The 15,514-nt window shown below is 42.1% G+C and overlaps 1 protein-coding gene across 8 annotated transcripts in view; it reads left to right on the plus strand.

Annotated features, from left to right (window-relative positions):
- The first annotated feature begins 419 nt into the window (after positions 1-419).
- pbx3b (pre-B-cell leukemia homeobox 3b) overlaps positions 420-15,514 on the plus strand; it is a 61,116-nt gene continuing 46,021 nt past the window's right edge. For 6 of the 8 annotated variants that reach the window (XM_062451663.1, XM_062451667.1, XM_062451669.1 and 3 more), the window contains exons 1-2: positions 1,486-1,825; positions 2,542-2,615. In XM_062451663.1, the coding sequence (XP_062307647.1) occupies positions 1,572-1,825; positions 2,542-2,615 (328 nt within the window). In that variant the 5' untranslated portion in view covers positions 1,486-1,571. The other 2 variants (XM_062451664.1, XM_062451665.1) reach the window with 2 other exon arrangements.

Raw genomic sequence — 15,514 nt, forward strand, 5'->3', positions numbered from 1 at the left:
ATTCAACTTAACAGGTCTCTCCTGTTGTAACCCTATTAGCTAGGATGTGATCCAAGCAGCCATCGTATCATTAAACAATGCATGCGACCCAGTGTAGGTCTTGTTGCCTCGTATCCAGCTCAACAACGAGTCTGCTGCCATAGCAACTGCAGGGGAGCTCTGGGTAGCGCCGCCTGCTCGTGCAGTGGATGTCACCCGTGGCAACGACCAATCCGAAGTTCCTGTGCTTTTGTACAAGCTCGGTGATGATAGAGGGATGTGGTGGGTGGGCTTTAGAACCATGCACCTTCCACCATTGGATACACTCGTCGTCAATCGTAGGCATACTCTTAGTGGATTGGTTGGAGGGGCTTAGTTGTAATATTATAAACATGTCACTGCTTGCCTGCTCTGTGCGCCACGGCTTGGTGTTGCGACCATAGAGGAGTAGTGGGAAGGAGAGATCCCGTGCAATTCATTATCAGTTCTTTACCAAACTATATAAAACTCTGATCATGCACTTACTTTTGAGAGTTAAGTGAATCTATATTATGGGTGGAATAGTTTCTGACGGCGTTTAGGTGCACGAGCACGCGTGACTGAGGCATACGGCAAGTGGGACTCTCCCGTTATTTGATCATTTTAATCACAGTCCTAGTATTGCTGTAGCATTTTGTTTTCGGTGTTCCAGCGAGAAGTGACAAGAACATAGACCCCTCCTCTGAAGGGCGGAGCGTGCATTTTTATTTCGATTTTGTATCTATCTTTTTTTCTACAGCTCGTGCGCTGACACGTCTGCACTGAGTGAGTGGCATTGGCACACTGTCAATCGCTCACTACCGCTGCCATCAAACAACATAAAGCACACAGGCAGAGACTCGGGCTCATAAATTTCAGCAGGCAGATATTTTTGCGCATCGCTTTACAGCTTGTAGACTAATTAATTTTCTCGCTGTTATTTTTTCTAATATTTTCCCACTAATGCTATCAACTTTTTGTACATTTCATATTTTTGTATAAGTACATTTGGCACTGATGCCGCCAATGATTTATTTTGATATGTTGTGTTCTTTGGGAAATTATTTGAGTATATTTACACTTGGCAAGTACATTATTTCTACCTAAAGTAGCCAATAGTACATTTTTCCTATTTTCTTTTCAACAAATTGCCAAATTGGATATTTTGTTGGCTGTTATTTATGATGGGGATTTGAACATTTTCAAGAGGAATTGTACGAGAACGCAAAAGAAGATCGTTAATAAGCAGATGAGCGAGGTGCGTCGGTACTCACCACATCAAATCAGAGAAAGACAAATTGGCAAGAGGATTCGTGCAGGATACGATGGACAGCGATGGTCATTTTGACAAAGAAGTTTTGAAAAATTAAAAGCTTATTTATCTTTGGACTATATTCACAGATCATCACTCTGCGGGTCGTGCGTAAATAGAGAGTATTGCAAGAAAGCGATTACTTGGACACGATATTGACATCATCAATGGTAGTCACTGATTCATATTTTTATACGTTTAAACGCACATTTTTCTTACACCATCTCTTTTTTCACAACACATGTTGTAGTTGCTCGTGTTTATGAGTTTTTCCTTTTGTGTGGCTCAGTACAAGTGCATGGACTCTGTTGCGGCTACTATGGATGAACAAGCCCGGATCATGCAGTCTCTTGGCGGTGTCAGTTTGTCTGGCCACTCGGTACAAGGAGGCATGGCACTGCCGCCGCCACACGTACATGATGGCACTGATGGGGACGGAAGAAAACAAGACATTGGTGACATTCTTCACCAAATTATGACGATAACTGACCAAAGTCTGGACGAGGCGCAAGCAAAGTTGGTTCATTTATATGTTTTATTTGCTCCTCAAAACGTTGACGCACAATTTTTCAGTTGTGGTCCGCAGGTCACTAATCGTTCCATGTGTGTGAAGAACTAATGAACCGAATGTCCAGGATGAAACATTCACATTAAAGTCATTCACATTCAGGCCTATAACAAGTAATAATGACAGCTTTTTGCTATAGTTTTGAAACTTGTATTGGCGCATGTGGAGTCCATAAAAAGTTAGAGGAAGACCTGGTAGCTTTTATGAGTCCATGTAGATTTCCTTGGCACCAGAGTCCTGCTGACTGATGCATATTAGCAAAAATAATGCCTATATCCTGAGATAAAGTCAATAATAAAGGTTAATGATATATAATACATCTGACATATATTTAGGATACTTTTGTATTAATGGATAGTGTATCAGAACCGTTTGTCCTAACGTGAAAAAGCACAAGCCATGTAAAAACTAATTTATAAATCTATCTGTAGTAGTTGGCTCATCTTTCAAAAAGCAATTATATTAGAAAAACCAGTTTAGGTCCAAATTTCAACTTTGATATGAGCTACATGCCAACTGGCTACACTCATGAAAAACACCTGCTTTAAGCTATTGTTTAAAGAACAAAACAATCAAACAGTTCTTTTTAATTTCTTGAAGTTGGACAAATGTTGTGTTATAGTGACTATATATCAATGTTGGTTCTTGTCTTATACTGAAACAGGAAACATGGACTGAACTGCCACAGAATGAAGCCTGCACTCTTCAGCGTACTCTGCGAGATCAAAGAAAAAACAGGTAAGAACTGACAGAAGTACAGGTTTGCATGAAGAAGATACATAACGATTGTATTGCTCAAGCGTTTCCACACCGCCATCTTTACTCCGTTGGCAGACACCTCGTGGATGTCAAGCGGGAGACGTGGTTTACGCTCATTATAAGATAGGTCGAACTGAAACGGGGCAATTTATAAAATTGTTTTAGCCGTTCTGATGTGCAATTGTGGAGTGTGTTCATCCTTTTTAAATGAGCAGAACGTCTTTGGCAAAGGTTTAAGCGATGTCACGGAGAAGCAGGCAACCTGCACGTATGCCGCTTCAGCAGGATCCACTCCAGCGTTCCCCGTGTCTTGTGAAGGAAATTCTGCACCTTAAACACAGGCGACCATGCTATACAATACACGATATACGTAAAAATAATATCTATATATATTCAAATCCAGCGATCAGACAGTTCATAGCCTTTTCATCGCCTTAATTTTAGATTTTTTTAATTTATTAAAGTAATTTAGTTTCAACCGACGGGAATATTTGCAGTAGTACATAGTCCATTGCTGACTTACATCCTAACGCGAACACATTTAATGCACATGTAAATGTGTGGGGAAAAAATCAAACTTCAAACAATTACAATTATTATTTTGTAATACAAACAATTTATAAAGTTTATGCAAATCAAGTAGCATAACTCTCATTTGGGTTCTTTGAAATGCAGAGCTTTGAGCGTGTTAAAAAAAAGAAAAGCTTATGAATAGAAAGTTAGGCAGATATTTGGGAAAATTGTGCCGCAGGCTTTTTTGTCGGTTATGGTTTAACATGAGGCTAAATGTTGGTGTCGCTCATGTTTTTGATTGGGTAGCCTACTATCTTTGAGAGTAAAAATATCATAAACGTAAGGTCTCGTCAAATATACCTACTATTTTGATGGACGTAACAGTTTGCAAGGATGGATATTCTTATGCCCACGCATCATAACAGTGTATTCTACAAAATAATATAGGTTCGTTTCCGAATGTTAGGTAGCGTCGGTTCATCTTTAGCCACTGCTTGTTTCTGCAGGTCAAATCTGATGGCAATGGCAATGAGTTATATATTAGATTAATGCTATCCTGGAAATACTGCTGCTAAGTTTTTCATTTGTGTTGGTGTGCATAGTAGGCCTATATCAATTCTGTAACCTAAAACAAATAGTAACGCCTACAATTTGTTTTCTACTGCTTCCAAATACCACACGATGCTGTACCAGATTTGTGGCCTTTGTGTGCTTTGCAGTCAGAGGGGACTTGGAAACGATCATAAAACTTAATGAACTTCTGGACCACAGGAGGTGTCCGCAGGGGCAGACAAGGGATGCTTGGATTTCTAGCCTAGTTGAGGTGTTCTTTATGCCTGTCAGAGGGAAGGTGAGAAGTAGGATGAGGTAAAAGGCAGAAATGAATTCAGAATATTTTGAGGATGTGTGGGGTCTTTTATTCAAAAGGATTTCAACACCACCTGTAGAACCCATGTTACCATGGCCCCATACTGGATACAATATTACATATTAATATCTAAAATTATGTTTAAGATCTAATCAAATCGTGAGGGTCTTTAAGTATGCTAATTATTTAAATAAGCTTGTTTACCAGTTCAGTTGTTGTAATCGGCTGTAATTTCTCTGATGGCTCTTGTTTAAATGCCTTTTACAAACGAATAACCAAATCGTGAGCGATGGAGCATATTTTGTACGCTACCTAGTTTGAGCACTCAATTTTAAATCTTGCAGTTTAGATGAACTCATATGCTGAATCTTGAGAAATATAGGTTTTAAGTTGAAACAGTTTGACAGTTTGGAATAGATGAGCTACAGTCTGTAATTTTGAGTTAGCCTACAGTGTTTCCCTTTATTGTAATACAAAGGACGGGTTTCATGAAAGGTAATATGGACATTAAGGATGTCATGCTAATCAGAGAACCTTCTGTTTTATACTGACGGTAGTTTTGCTTTTTGTTTGACTTCTTCAGTTACATTGTGTGGTTATTCAGTATGTGATAATATGTTTTTTCTTTTGAAATCAAAGAGGTGAGGTAGAACTTTGAATTCACTACACACATGGGTATTTTGTAAACAGTGTCAAATACGATGGAATAAGACTCAAATACATCAAACATGATGTGTTTGTACTGTAGCGACATAAACACAGACAATAAACATGGTTAGCATTTACGTTTGAAGAGAGACAGGATCATGTGTGTGTGTGTGTGTTTTAGTAAGAGAGATTGATTGTGTGTGCATGTGTGCATGTTTAAACAAGAGAGATTCAGTGTGTGTGTGTGTGTGGTTAACCTGCGGTTGGGAGTCACAGCCTTCCCCTGTCTGCCGTTGTGGGATCTCCGTTGGGCTGGTGGCCTTGTTGACCGCAGTGTTTCACTGGCCCACTGTGAGCATCACACACAGAGCCTCTTCAGCCCTTTCATGTTCACTCAAGTGGCACAGAGGCCAAGCTCCTCTAGCCTGGTGATGATCCCATCCGGGAGAAATTATTTTCCGTCGTGAATTTGACAGCAGTCCAGCAAACAAACGTAGCTATGCTGGCTGTGTAGTGATGGCTCATGCTCTCCACATAAAACTGCAAACTGATGGAACATTGAAAAAAATAAAATGTTATGGACAAATCAATGTTGGCTGGAGGAAGAGGGTTAATTCTGTGTGAGATCAGCTGGTCGTCATTTGTGTGATTGGATGACAGATGCTTATTGTTATAGATTAATAGAGATATTTTTCAACCTTAAGATGCGTTTAAAAGTTTTGGTCTCTCCTCTAACTCCTGTTGTTTGCTCAGAGAAGAGTTTCTAGTCGCTAATGCCCTAGAAGTATTAATTCACTTTGATATGCTAATTAGAGAGCATTATGCAAGAAAGTAGATTAAGTGGCTGCATGAAGTCATTTGCCTGTCAGTAAATTGAGTGTTTTTAGCAGGGGTTCTCTCATCAGTTTCTCTTGGTTTTGCATTCAAATGAGGATACTGTAGAAGATACTGTACTGTTCCAGCAGTTATAAACGTATTATCATCCTTTTCTCCGTGATTATATTTTATTGTGTGCCGGTCATATTTGGAATCGAGGAAATGTGTTTGCTATTTCTTCCTCCACGCCATCTCTGGGCTGCCTTCCGGCTTGTCCGTGAGCTAGATGAAGAAAATCCTGCTAGATAAAGATAAGTACTGCAGAGTACAGTATACTGTCATATTGGCCCATGGCGTGTTCAGGTGAACCAACAGCATGCGGTGTGTGTGTTAATCAGATGAGTTCTGCAGAGGTTCCTCACAATGGGCTGGTGTTCTCTCGCCGCTTTCTCCCTTCCTGTCCTGGAGGAAGAGCTCCTAACAGCAGCAGCAGTGGCCAGAATAACAAAGGTGAAAGATTACTTCCATGCGGTACATCTGACCAGGAAGAGAGAGGTTCTGCAGCAGGACTCCCCTTTGATGTGAGGTTTAATCAATAGAAAGAGATTACAGAAAACTATTACAGGCTAAATCACAGTGTTGCACAGAGAGAGGCTTAGCCCCCGCCGACGCCGAGCAGTACAGCTCTCCTCCCGGCTGCCGTATTGACTTGTTGTTTTTCTGACCTTTGACTCGTCAAGTTGGAGAACGGGTGGTCTGCAGAGGTTGGGGGCTGTCGTGGGCTCAGGCTGATAAATGCTCAGATCCACTGGTCAGGGCAGTGGATTAGAAAAGGCTCCAGTGTTTCAGTATGCTGTTGGACACAGGGCTTCATGTCAGCCTGGTGGCTCCGCTCGACGGGCTGCAGTGTTTCTGTCTCTGTGTCTGTGGGCTGTGTTGGGACACAGGACAAGCTAAATACATTTCAGAAGGAGGAGGTAATTAACCACATGCAAGGTTGACTAAAAGCATTACCTTGAGTAAATAGAGTTAGGACTGAGGAGGTAAGCATTCTGAACCCTTTAGGGAGCATTAATTTCAGTGCACTCTGACAAACAGTTAATGAGCCTCCTAAATCTGGGGTGACGGTAATATAATGAATTATTATTATTACTGTTATTATTGTTTTGTGCATACTAACATATGTACTTTTTCAGTTATTGTAAAAAAATTACCGTAAATTATTTTTTTAAACTTTAATTTAGTAGATCTCAGAGTGAAACCATCTTCCCCATGACAGAAGATCAAAAGTCAATACTTGTGAAGACTGCTTTGTTCTTCAGCCTCTGGTTGTTTTAGTGTTGATTTGCTCTAAATGCCACAGTGAATATATGCCAGGGAACAGAAAGCCATTCAACAGACAGACAATTGACTCAGGCTTCTTTTTGTTAGAGAGAGCCCCAGTGCCGCGGCTGCAGTGACTAGATAATGCTCGGCAGAAAGACTCTCTCCCAGCGTGGGTTCTGCACAGCTCAATGGCAGGGCCACTAGCACTTCCTCCACCGCGAGCGGGGGATTGGGAAGATGTGGCCGTTATCTAAGCAGCGCCCAAATCCCATCCTTTTCTCCCCACAGCCGCGACTACGAAACCAAATGACAAAGAAGGAGAAGTGGGAAAGGAATGCATATCAGGCCTGACAGTTTGGAAGAAGCTTTCGTGTCAAGCGATAGTTGTGTTTCTGGTGTTCGTATTTCATTCTGTCTGACTAAGCACAGTGTCGTCACTCTGTAGATTGCGATTCCAATAAGGAGGTGTTTCGGTATTGTAATCCACTGTTGTAGTTCTCCCCTCCTATCACACACACACAAACACACACACACACACACATACACACACACAGACTCTTGCTCCATGTCTCGGAGCGTTTTCTGCAGGCTCCTGTGTGAACAACAGCCCATCTTTTTTTTTTTTACATACGTTATGCAAATTAGCCTTTATGGCAATTGGCATAACAATTAGCATCCTCCAACAATATTTTTGTAGGTTAATTGCAATTTCTTTTCATGGTTTATGCTAGTTGCTAATTAGGCATGGCAGACATGGTGCAGTAGCCCTCTCAAGACAGAGAAGAGAAACATAACAACTGATCGGTGGTTTAGGAAAACACTTCTACACTTCTTTGCGTCAACCACACATTTTTTCACACGTTTGACATCGACGAGTTCGGAGCTAAAGTATGCCTCTTTCTGTCTCCGCGGTAACCTCCCCACCCCCCGGCCCCCCCTCCCCAACTTCTGTGTAACACTCTCTCTCACTGCTAAGCAGATGACGGACTCACACCACACACACACTGACACCCACCTTACTGACGGCTGGTGTGCAGAAAAGAGACATTACTGTAGTAAAAACACCTCTGAGCAGGCGGAACAATGTGTTGAATTCCAGCATGAATGTGGAATTATATTGAATGGTTCTCCATTAGACTTCTGGTGTTTGTTACCAAAATGTCTCCTCTCTGCTAACCGATTACTACACTAGTGTGCTCCTCAGACCAGAGAGAGATTGGCTGGTGAATTTGAGAATCACCTTTGAATTGTCAGCTACTCAATGCTGGTTTGCCAAATTGCACTCAGTATCGGTACATTAAAATTTCATTCGAAAAAGGAACGTTTTCCTCCAGCTACGACTGTTTTTAATATTTGATACTTTTTTCGCTTGACATATGACATAAGTACAATTTGTGATGCATTGTCATCAATAATTTTGTCAGCAAGCGTAAAAGCTTAAAAAGCCATTCACTTACCACAATGCTTGTGACATGTACATAGTACAGCAAAATATCCAATTACTCCTGCTCACCATGGACACCCTTGCCAGTGACAGAAAATTATTACGTGAAAACCAATTAGTTTTAGATGCATTCAGATTAATATATTACACTAGCTTACCCTAGATTGCATTGCTGGGACTACATTACAGGGGGTTGATGTGTGAGGGAGTGATGCATGATATTGATTAGATGAGCTGACCACTAAGAAGTGGAGCAGATGTTTGGCTCGTCGATGTTTCAAGTGTCGTCGTTCTGTTCCGATCCAGGTCTTAATGTTGTAAAGTCGCGTCATTAGAACGTGGGCCAGTCCTCCTATATAGCTGTTATTAGTGTAAAGACTGTTGGATGGAAAGGCTGGAACAAAGCAAGTCCCCAGTAATGATACAGCTATTTATAGTTCTCCATGTCATTATCTCCAGTGTTTCAAGGAAGGGGTGTTCTCACGGGGCACCAGACGCCTGATGTTCTCTCACTCCCTGAACACTCTGAAAGCTGAAAAACTAGCTTGGCTGATTTTTTTTTATTGTTCAGTATTGAGTGTCCACACAGAACAGGATTTTATAAATTGTAATGTTGTTTGGTTTGCTTTCTGTGTGTGGCACTTTAAAAAATGTTTCACATTGGTAATTAGCATACCGAATCGTGAGAGATCACTCATACAAGTGACTCTTTCCTATTCTTAGTGTTTGTTAGCTTCCTGATTTATGTTAACCTTCTAAGGTTGATACTGTATTTAGCAATGTTTTACCGTGTTTAGCACTCTACAGTGTGTGTGTGTGCCAGTGATAGTGAAAAGCCAGTATGTTATTGTAGAATCTGTTGTTTTTGTTCTTCAACCAAGATACTGCATTCTCCCTTCTCCTCATTTGCACGCTTGAAATTAAGTCTCCTTCCTCATTGTTCTGTGGCCCTTTGTTCCACACGGTTCTTACATTAGAATGATGTATTGAAGGCAGAAACATGGAAAAAAAAAGCCGGCAATGCAATGAAAATTTAATCAGCGTCTTCTGGTGCTTTAATAAGGCAAATAATTCTTATTGGCTGCTGTGTTAAGATTTCTTATATTTAATTCATAACAAACCTAGCGTTGTTCTGTTCTGTCCTGACAGGCAGAATTTCCCTGCCTACCAAACGGAACCTATAAAAACATAAAATCTGATGTAAATGTCTAAAAGCAAGCGAATGACCAGCTTCGGCTCCATTACCAAATATCGACCGTCCTGCATTACTCTATTCAGTTGTTCTGGGATTGTTTATCAGTTGATGCTGTTTTTAATCAATGTTTACAATGGGATATGCTTTAAAAGCCTGGTCATCTGATACGGGAATTAGGTGCTACTGTAACTATTGACTAAGCTGATTTACTGTGGGTGCTCTTAGTACAATACAGAGCACAGCCATGTCTTCACGTTCTAACCGGAGCTGCCGTACGTAAAAACGCGAGCCTAAACTGAACGCATGTTCCCTTTTTTTCTTTACCTAAGACCTTGAAGTTAGTTTGTATGTCTGAAGCCATGGAGAGAGATGGCCAGTGCCCAGCCGCCCGGGTGCCGGCTCGTGTTACGACAGAGAGGCCCGGCTCCTGGGTTTTGTCTCTCGGAGAGACGGCTTAATTGGTGTCGGAGCCCCAGGGAGGATGGCCCTCTGGCTGGGGAGCGCATCCGTGTCGGTCCTGGCATGCTGCAGCCAGGAGGAGCTGCCCGCGCCTGCTGCCGAACGAGGACCGTGCCGCGCCACAACAATACGCCGCGATGTTTAGGCTGACAGAAATTAATACGCGCTTGCTCCCAGGAAGCCGTGATTGATGACGGCGACTTGGGCAACGCTGGTCCCTTCCTTTTCGCTCCTCTTTGACGGGGGGGGGATTGAAAAGCAGAAAAGGGCTGGTTCCTCTTCTCCATAGAAAGTGGAGGTCATCCAGAGTACTGCTGGGCTTGTCTCTCTCTCCTTCACCCCAAGAAGGAGGCAGGATTGGGTTGTTCGTTGCTTGTAGTGAATTTAAGATGGGGCTGGGTCCTCACGTGTTGGGGTATCTCGCTCATGTTGCTGCTTGTGGGAGTTCAACAACAACAACAACAACTACAAAAAGCCAGTTTGCCACTCAAACAAAGAATATAAACCGATATTTGTGTCAAATTCATTTCATTCCTGATAGGTAGAGCAATAGGAGAACAGAGGTGCTAACAGCGAGAGGTGTGCAGCTGCCGTGATAATGATCTGTATCTGCTGTGTTCTGCGAGACACATGAATATTTAATTGGGTCTGCCACAGACCCCCTGACCCGTCTGCTCTCTCCTTACTTTCACTAATATCACTTCCACCTTTACCAGGTATTTCATTTCTGGGTAATGGAGAATTGCAGCGTTACCAGACACCGTGTATGGCCAGGCTTTTGAAAGACATTAGTCTCCGCACAAAGCCGCGGAAATTCAGATTGTGAGTTTTGACAGTGGCTTTTATGCTGACATGGAGTATTTACCTTTCCCCTGCCCCTCAGATCTGCAGCACCTCTGTTGTCACGGTGACTGATGTGTGTTAGGCCTGCACTGTGTGAGAGACCGTGTGAGAGCTCAGATATCACATTTGGAAACAGCGAATCGGTTTCCCCCTCGTAAGCCTGGTGCAGTGTCACCTGCTGGAGGAGTGTTTTAGGCTTTGATTGTGTGTGTCAGTGATCTGGGCCGCCACACTGAGACATCTGACTTCAAGTCGTTCCTCTCGGTGAGTGGCAACAGTCTGACTCTCCAACCTTCATCTTCCACGTCTCTCCACGATGACTGCCAACCGGCTGTGTTTTCTTTTCCTTTGTCTGTTGCTTGCACCTTAAAGATACATAACGTGGCGATTTCAACCGGATATCCCAGTTGATATTCTGCACAGTAAATGCCCTTTGTCTGCTTTTAGGGTTTTTAATACAATTACGTAAAGTGAGAAGCTTCCCATGCAAATTGGAGCGTAGCTGGGTTAGGACACAAGGCGTGGCTCTCATCCTTCTATAAATAATGAAAAATAGCCACTCTGATAGTGCTGGTGGTTGGTGTGTGTGTGTTTGTGTGTGTGTGTGTGTGTGTGCATGCACGTGTGTCTATGTTTGTGTATATACAGTGTGTGTGTGTGTAACCGTGTGTGTGACTGTGTGTGTGTGTGTGTATGAGCTCTGTCAGGTGGTAGAGTGAAGACGCGGGCCTCCTGATGCCTGTGTAAGTATTCAGATCACGGCCGGGCCTCTCTGGGGTGTTGAAGGAGAGCATGGAGTGGCAGAGTTAATTTATTTAATGACTGAGCGCCTTATATCTCCCGAGCCCTGATTAGAATCCATGCTTGATGAGGGCAGCGATGGAGTGGTCTGCACCAGGCAGGCCCACAGGCTTCCAGTCCTGCATCCCTCCTCCTCCAACCCATCCGTCTTCTCCCCCGACCCTCACCGCTGCCTCAGGAATCTAGGCCTCAAGAAAAAAGTATAATATCAAAGAATGGGCCGTTTTACTGTTCTTGCCTGCACACCTGTGATAATTTTGCAGGCACATGATTAAGTATGCCGGGTAAAAACAAGCGATGCGAGGGACTCTGAGCCAGAAGTGGATAGTAACATTGATTAGTAGTGTGTGGCATGGGGAGTGATAAAGATGAAGTGGGCTCGAGCTATATGAACGTGGGAAAGCCAAACAGTGTGTGTCACTTTGGCAACAGTGTGTGTGTGTGTGTCAGTGGCATGTAGATCTACAAACCCTGACCTAGCTCTCTGTTAGCATGTCTCCTGCAGAGCTGGAGCGCTGGCCTGTGGTTCTGCTCTGGCTGAGGAACAAACACGCAGGACAGATGCAAGAACGGCTAACAACCCTAATTGTGAGCAGGCTGGAGTAATGAAAGCACGTCTCCCAGCTATCAGGACTGGGGAGGAGGGAGACATGGGGAGGAGGGCCGGCGCGGAGGGAGAAAAATACTCCTGGCTTCTAACATTTCCATAAAGCATCATCAGTAATGCAGTAGGAGCCTCACAAAACAGAAATGATTTCTTCAGGCGTGGCTGTCAAGTGTTATTCACATAACACCAGCCTCACATTTGAATAACAGCCGACATTTTGAATTAATTAATCAGACAAGATATTCTAGGCCTTTTCTCATTAGTCTACGGGTCAGGATAGGGAAGATATATGCGTTGGTGATGATATACATGTCTTTAATAGTGATTCATGGAGATTTTGGATTGCTCTCAATTTGTCAAAGGCCCTGGTAGAAGGAAAAAATAGGACAGTACATGTTTTATTACCTAATCTTTGATTGATTCCCTGATGCTAAAAGATATGATTCTGTTGTTTAGATGCATAGAAATCTTTGCTACACACACACACACACACGTACACACACAGACGCAGATGTGCACACACACACACACGTGCACAGACATACACACAAATTTTAATCTCCTCTCAGACCTTTTCCCTTGCAATTAAGCGAGGGCTGTAAATTATAACTGCGCAGTACTTTAATTATAACAGAGTAAAAATAGAGTTCCTGTCTTTTAGAGGATTTCATTAACTTCCTGAATATTCTAAGTTTCCTATTATAAGGAGTTGTACAGTATGTATGCAGCAGTGACATACCTTACTGTAGCTTGACAGACACGACATTTCTTCAGCTCCGACTGTAAATAAATCATTTCTCGAGATGTATTTCCTGTACAGCATGGTGTATGTTTTCATAATGACATGGGCATGGCCTTATGGGCCGGTTACTGGCCTTGGCCTCATATTTCCAAACCTGAGGAGCAGAGCAGCCGCTGGTCTGCTGACTGTCTGCAGCATAATGGTCGAGGTCACTGCACAGTTGTTTTATCTTCTACAGACCTGTACGGACTGAAGGTGTAAATGAAGATGTACATTTTCGTAAGGTGTACAATGCTAACAGCCCCAGGCTCACATGCTTTATGAGGTGTTGAATATTAATGAGAAGCTTCTCGTTGGCTTGTACACCTACTGTGTACTTATTTACCAAAGCTTGATTTAGGAACCGGTTTTAGCATTCCGCTTTTTTTAATTGCCTATAGTGTTGGCATGTGTGTGTGTGTGTGTGTTTGTGGGGTGTTGAAATGGCCTGCATGCGTGTCAGAAAGCTACAAGCAGTTGCCACCTCGGCAAGCAGCCCACACAAATGCAGCTCCGGTGTGACAAAACATTCAAATAAATTGCTGTCAGCCCGCTGAAACACAGAGTGCAGCGATTTCGATCAGGCGTGTGGAAGACCCAGACACGATGCCCTGACAGGCAGCGCTGGAGCACCTGAGAGAGAAGGACGAGAAAAATCTGTATATGCGCCTCGTCGTCCCGGTAACAGAACCTATCATTACCTGATCTTATTACGCTTCCTTAAGAGAGAGCTCGAGTTGGAGGGATTTTTTTTTAACGTGGAGGCCTTTTTTTTTAAAGCAGGATAATGATGGTTCTGGAGTTCCCTATTACACAGATGCATTCATTTCTATTACTTGTAATAATGAATGAAAATAATGACAAAATGTTGATAATGTATAAAACAATAGGCTTGTCTGCCTTATCTGCACTGGCGGTTGCCAAATGTATTATCTGAAGCATATTAGCTAGTAGTTGTCCATCAATCACTATGAACCTAAGTTTGCTTATTAATTTCAGAATTGTCGAAATACTATGGTATATTTAAATAAGGGTTTTTAGTAAAAAATTACAAATAATAAAACATGTTTTATCTCATTAGTTATTAGCGACAATTACATATACATATGTTGTATAGAATACATGAAACTAGCTTATATGAACTGGCTTGATTGTTATTGAATAGATTTGGACAGTATGCTGTACACTGTATATTTTCAGTTTTTACTTCCAGATAAATATTTACAATCTTTTTGTGGAAAGGAGCCATATCAATCAGTGAGGATTCACTCCTGCTCAGAGCAACAGCATTCAGTTACACACCACATCAGAGATAAAGGTCTACAGAAACTAGAAAGGACACATTTTACCCCAGTGCCATCCATTCTCCCCTGCGTTGTTATTTAGTCTCTTATAGGTTGTTAATGAAAAATAGGCCTCATTATGATTTTAAGGATGAGAGACGAAAGCTTTTAATTAATGGTTCTGAATTGATTATGTTAGAACATCAGGAGAGATGGGAAGAAACTGTGGTGTAATATATTTTAATTAAGAATTAATTAAAAATGAACACAATTTTACAGAGCTTCAAAGAAAATCGTACAATTTACTCTGTCAGAAGACATGTTATTTCAGACTGTATAGTTATTGTTTAACTTGGAAGGATGTACTGGTATAAATGTATAAGGATAAACTGTTTATGATCATCACTCCAAAGTCACCTGTATTGGTGATCCATGTTATTTATATTAATCAATGAAACTGTCGGTAATGACATACATCGAATTATTAGCATAATACATAATTATCTTAGAAAAAGCCTTTTGCGAATAACAAACGACTCAATTGTGTTGTGCTGGATCCTCAGTGCATCAGTAAAGATGATTGGTGAGACCTTGTTAACCCCTTTAGTTTCTCAGCCTTCATCTATTCTGCAAAGGAGAGGTAAAAACTGAAGGCTTCAGATGCATTAACGCTGTGCAGTACTGTATGAATACAGGGAAGCCCTTTGTTCTCTGCTAACAGTACCATACATGCTCTTTCATAACTATACGAGCTGTGGCAGGGAGGCAGGTATCACAGCACTGAGGGGGGTGGGGGAGGGGGGTGGGGGGTCCCTGGTGGTCTATTTTGATTGGAGCGCAGAGTTTTGTGTTGAAAGGCGAGGGAGAGACAGGCTGTTGGAACCAAATCCCACCGGATCAGTTAGAGCTTTGCAACAAAAACACCTTGATATTCCGAGGGAACATTTGCCTAGGAAATCATGAATTCAAATCAACGTGTAGAATGAGAGAATCAAAGAGATGTAAAGCATTATGAAGGCTTGTGTGTTTAGGTAGAATGTTTATGTGTCCTTAAAGTACCCTTGTTTTATTGTTTTAGTGGTGCTAAATATGTAAGAATATCCATCCTTAGCTGTTACCATATTAAGGTCAACATTCTTGCATTTTTTGTTATGACTAAAAGTACAACTAGATAAATATCCTGAGAGGGAAGAGAGAGGGAGAGGAGGAGGAGAGGGAGGAGAGGAGAGCAGGAGAGAGGGAGGAGAGCAAAGCAGAGGGAGATGAGCAGAGAGGAGCAGGGAGGGATGGAGGA

Source organism: Osmerus eperlanus, chromosome 25, assembly GCF_963692335.1.
Source record: "Osmerus eperlanus chromosome 25, fOsmEpe2.1, whole genome shotgun sequence".
NCBI classification, from domain to species: Eukaryota; Metazoa; Chordata; class Actinopteri; order Osmeriformes; family Osmeridae; genus Osmerus; species Osmerus eperlanus.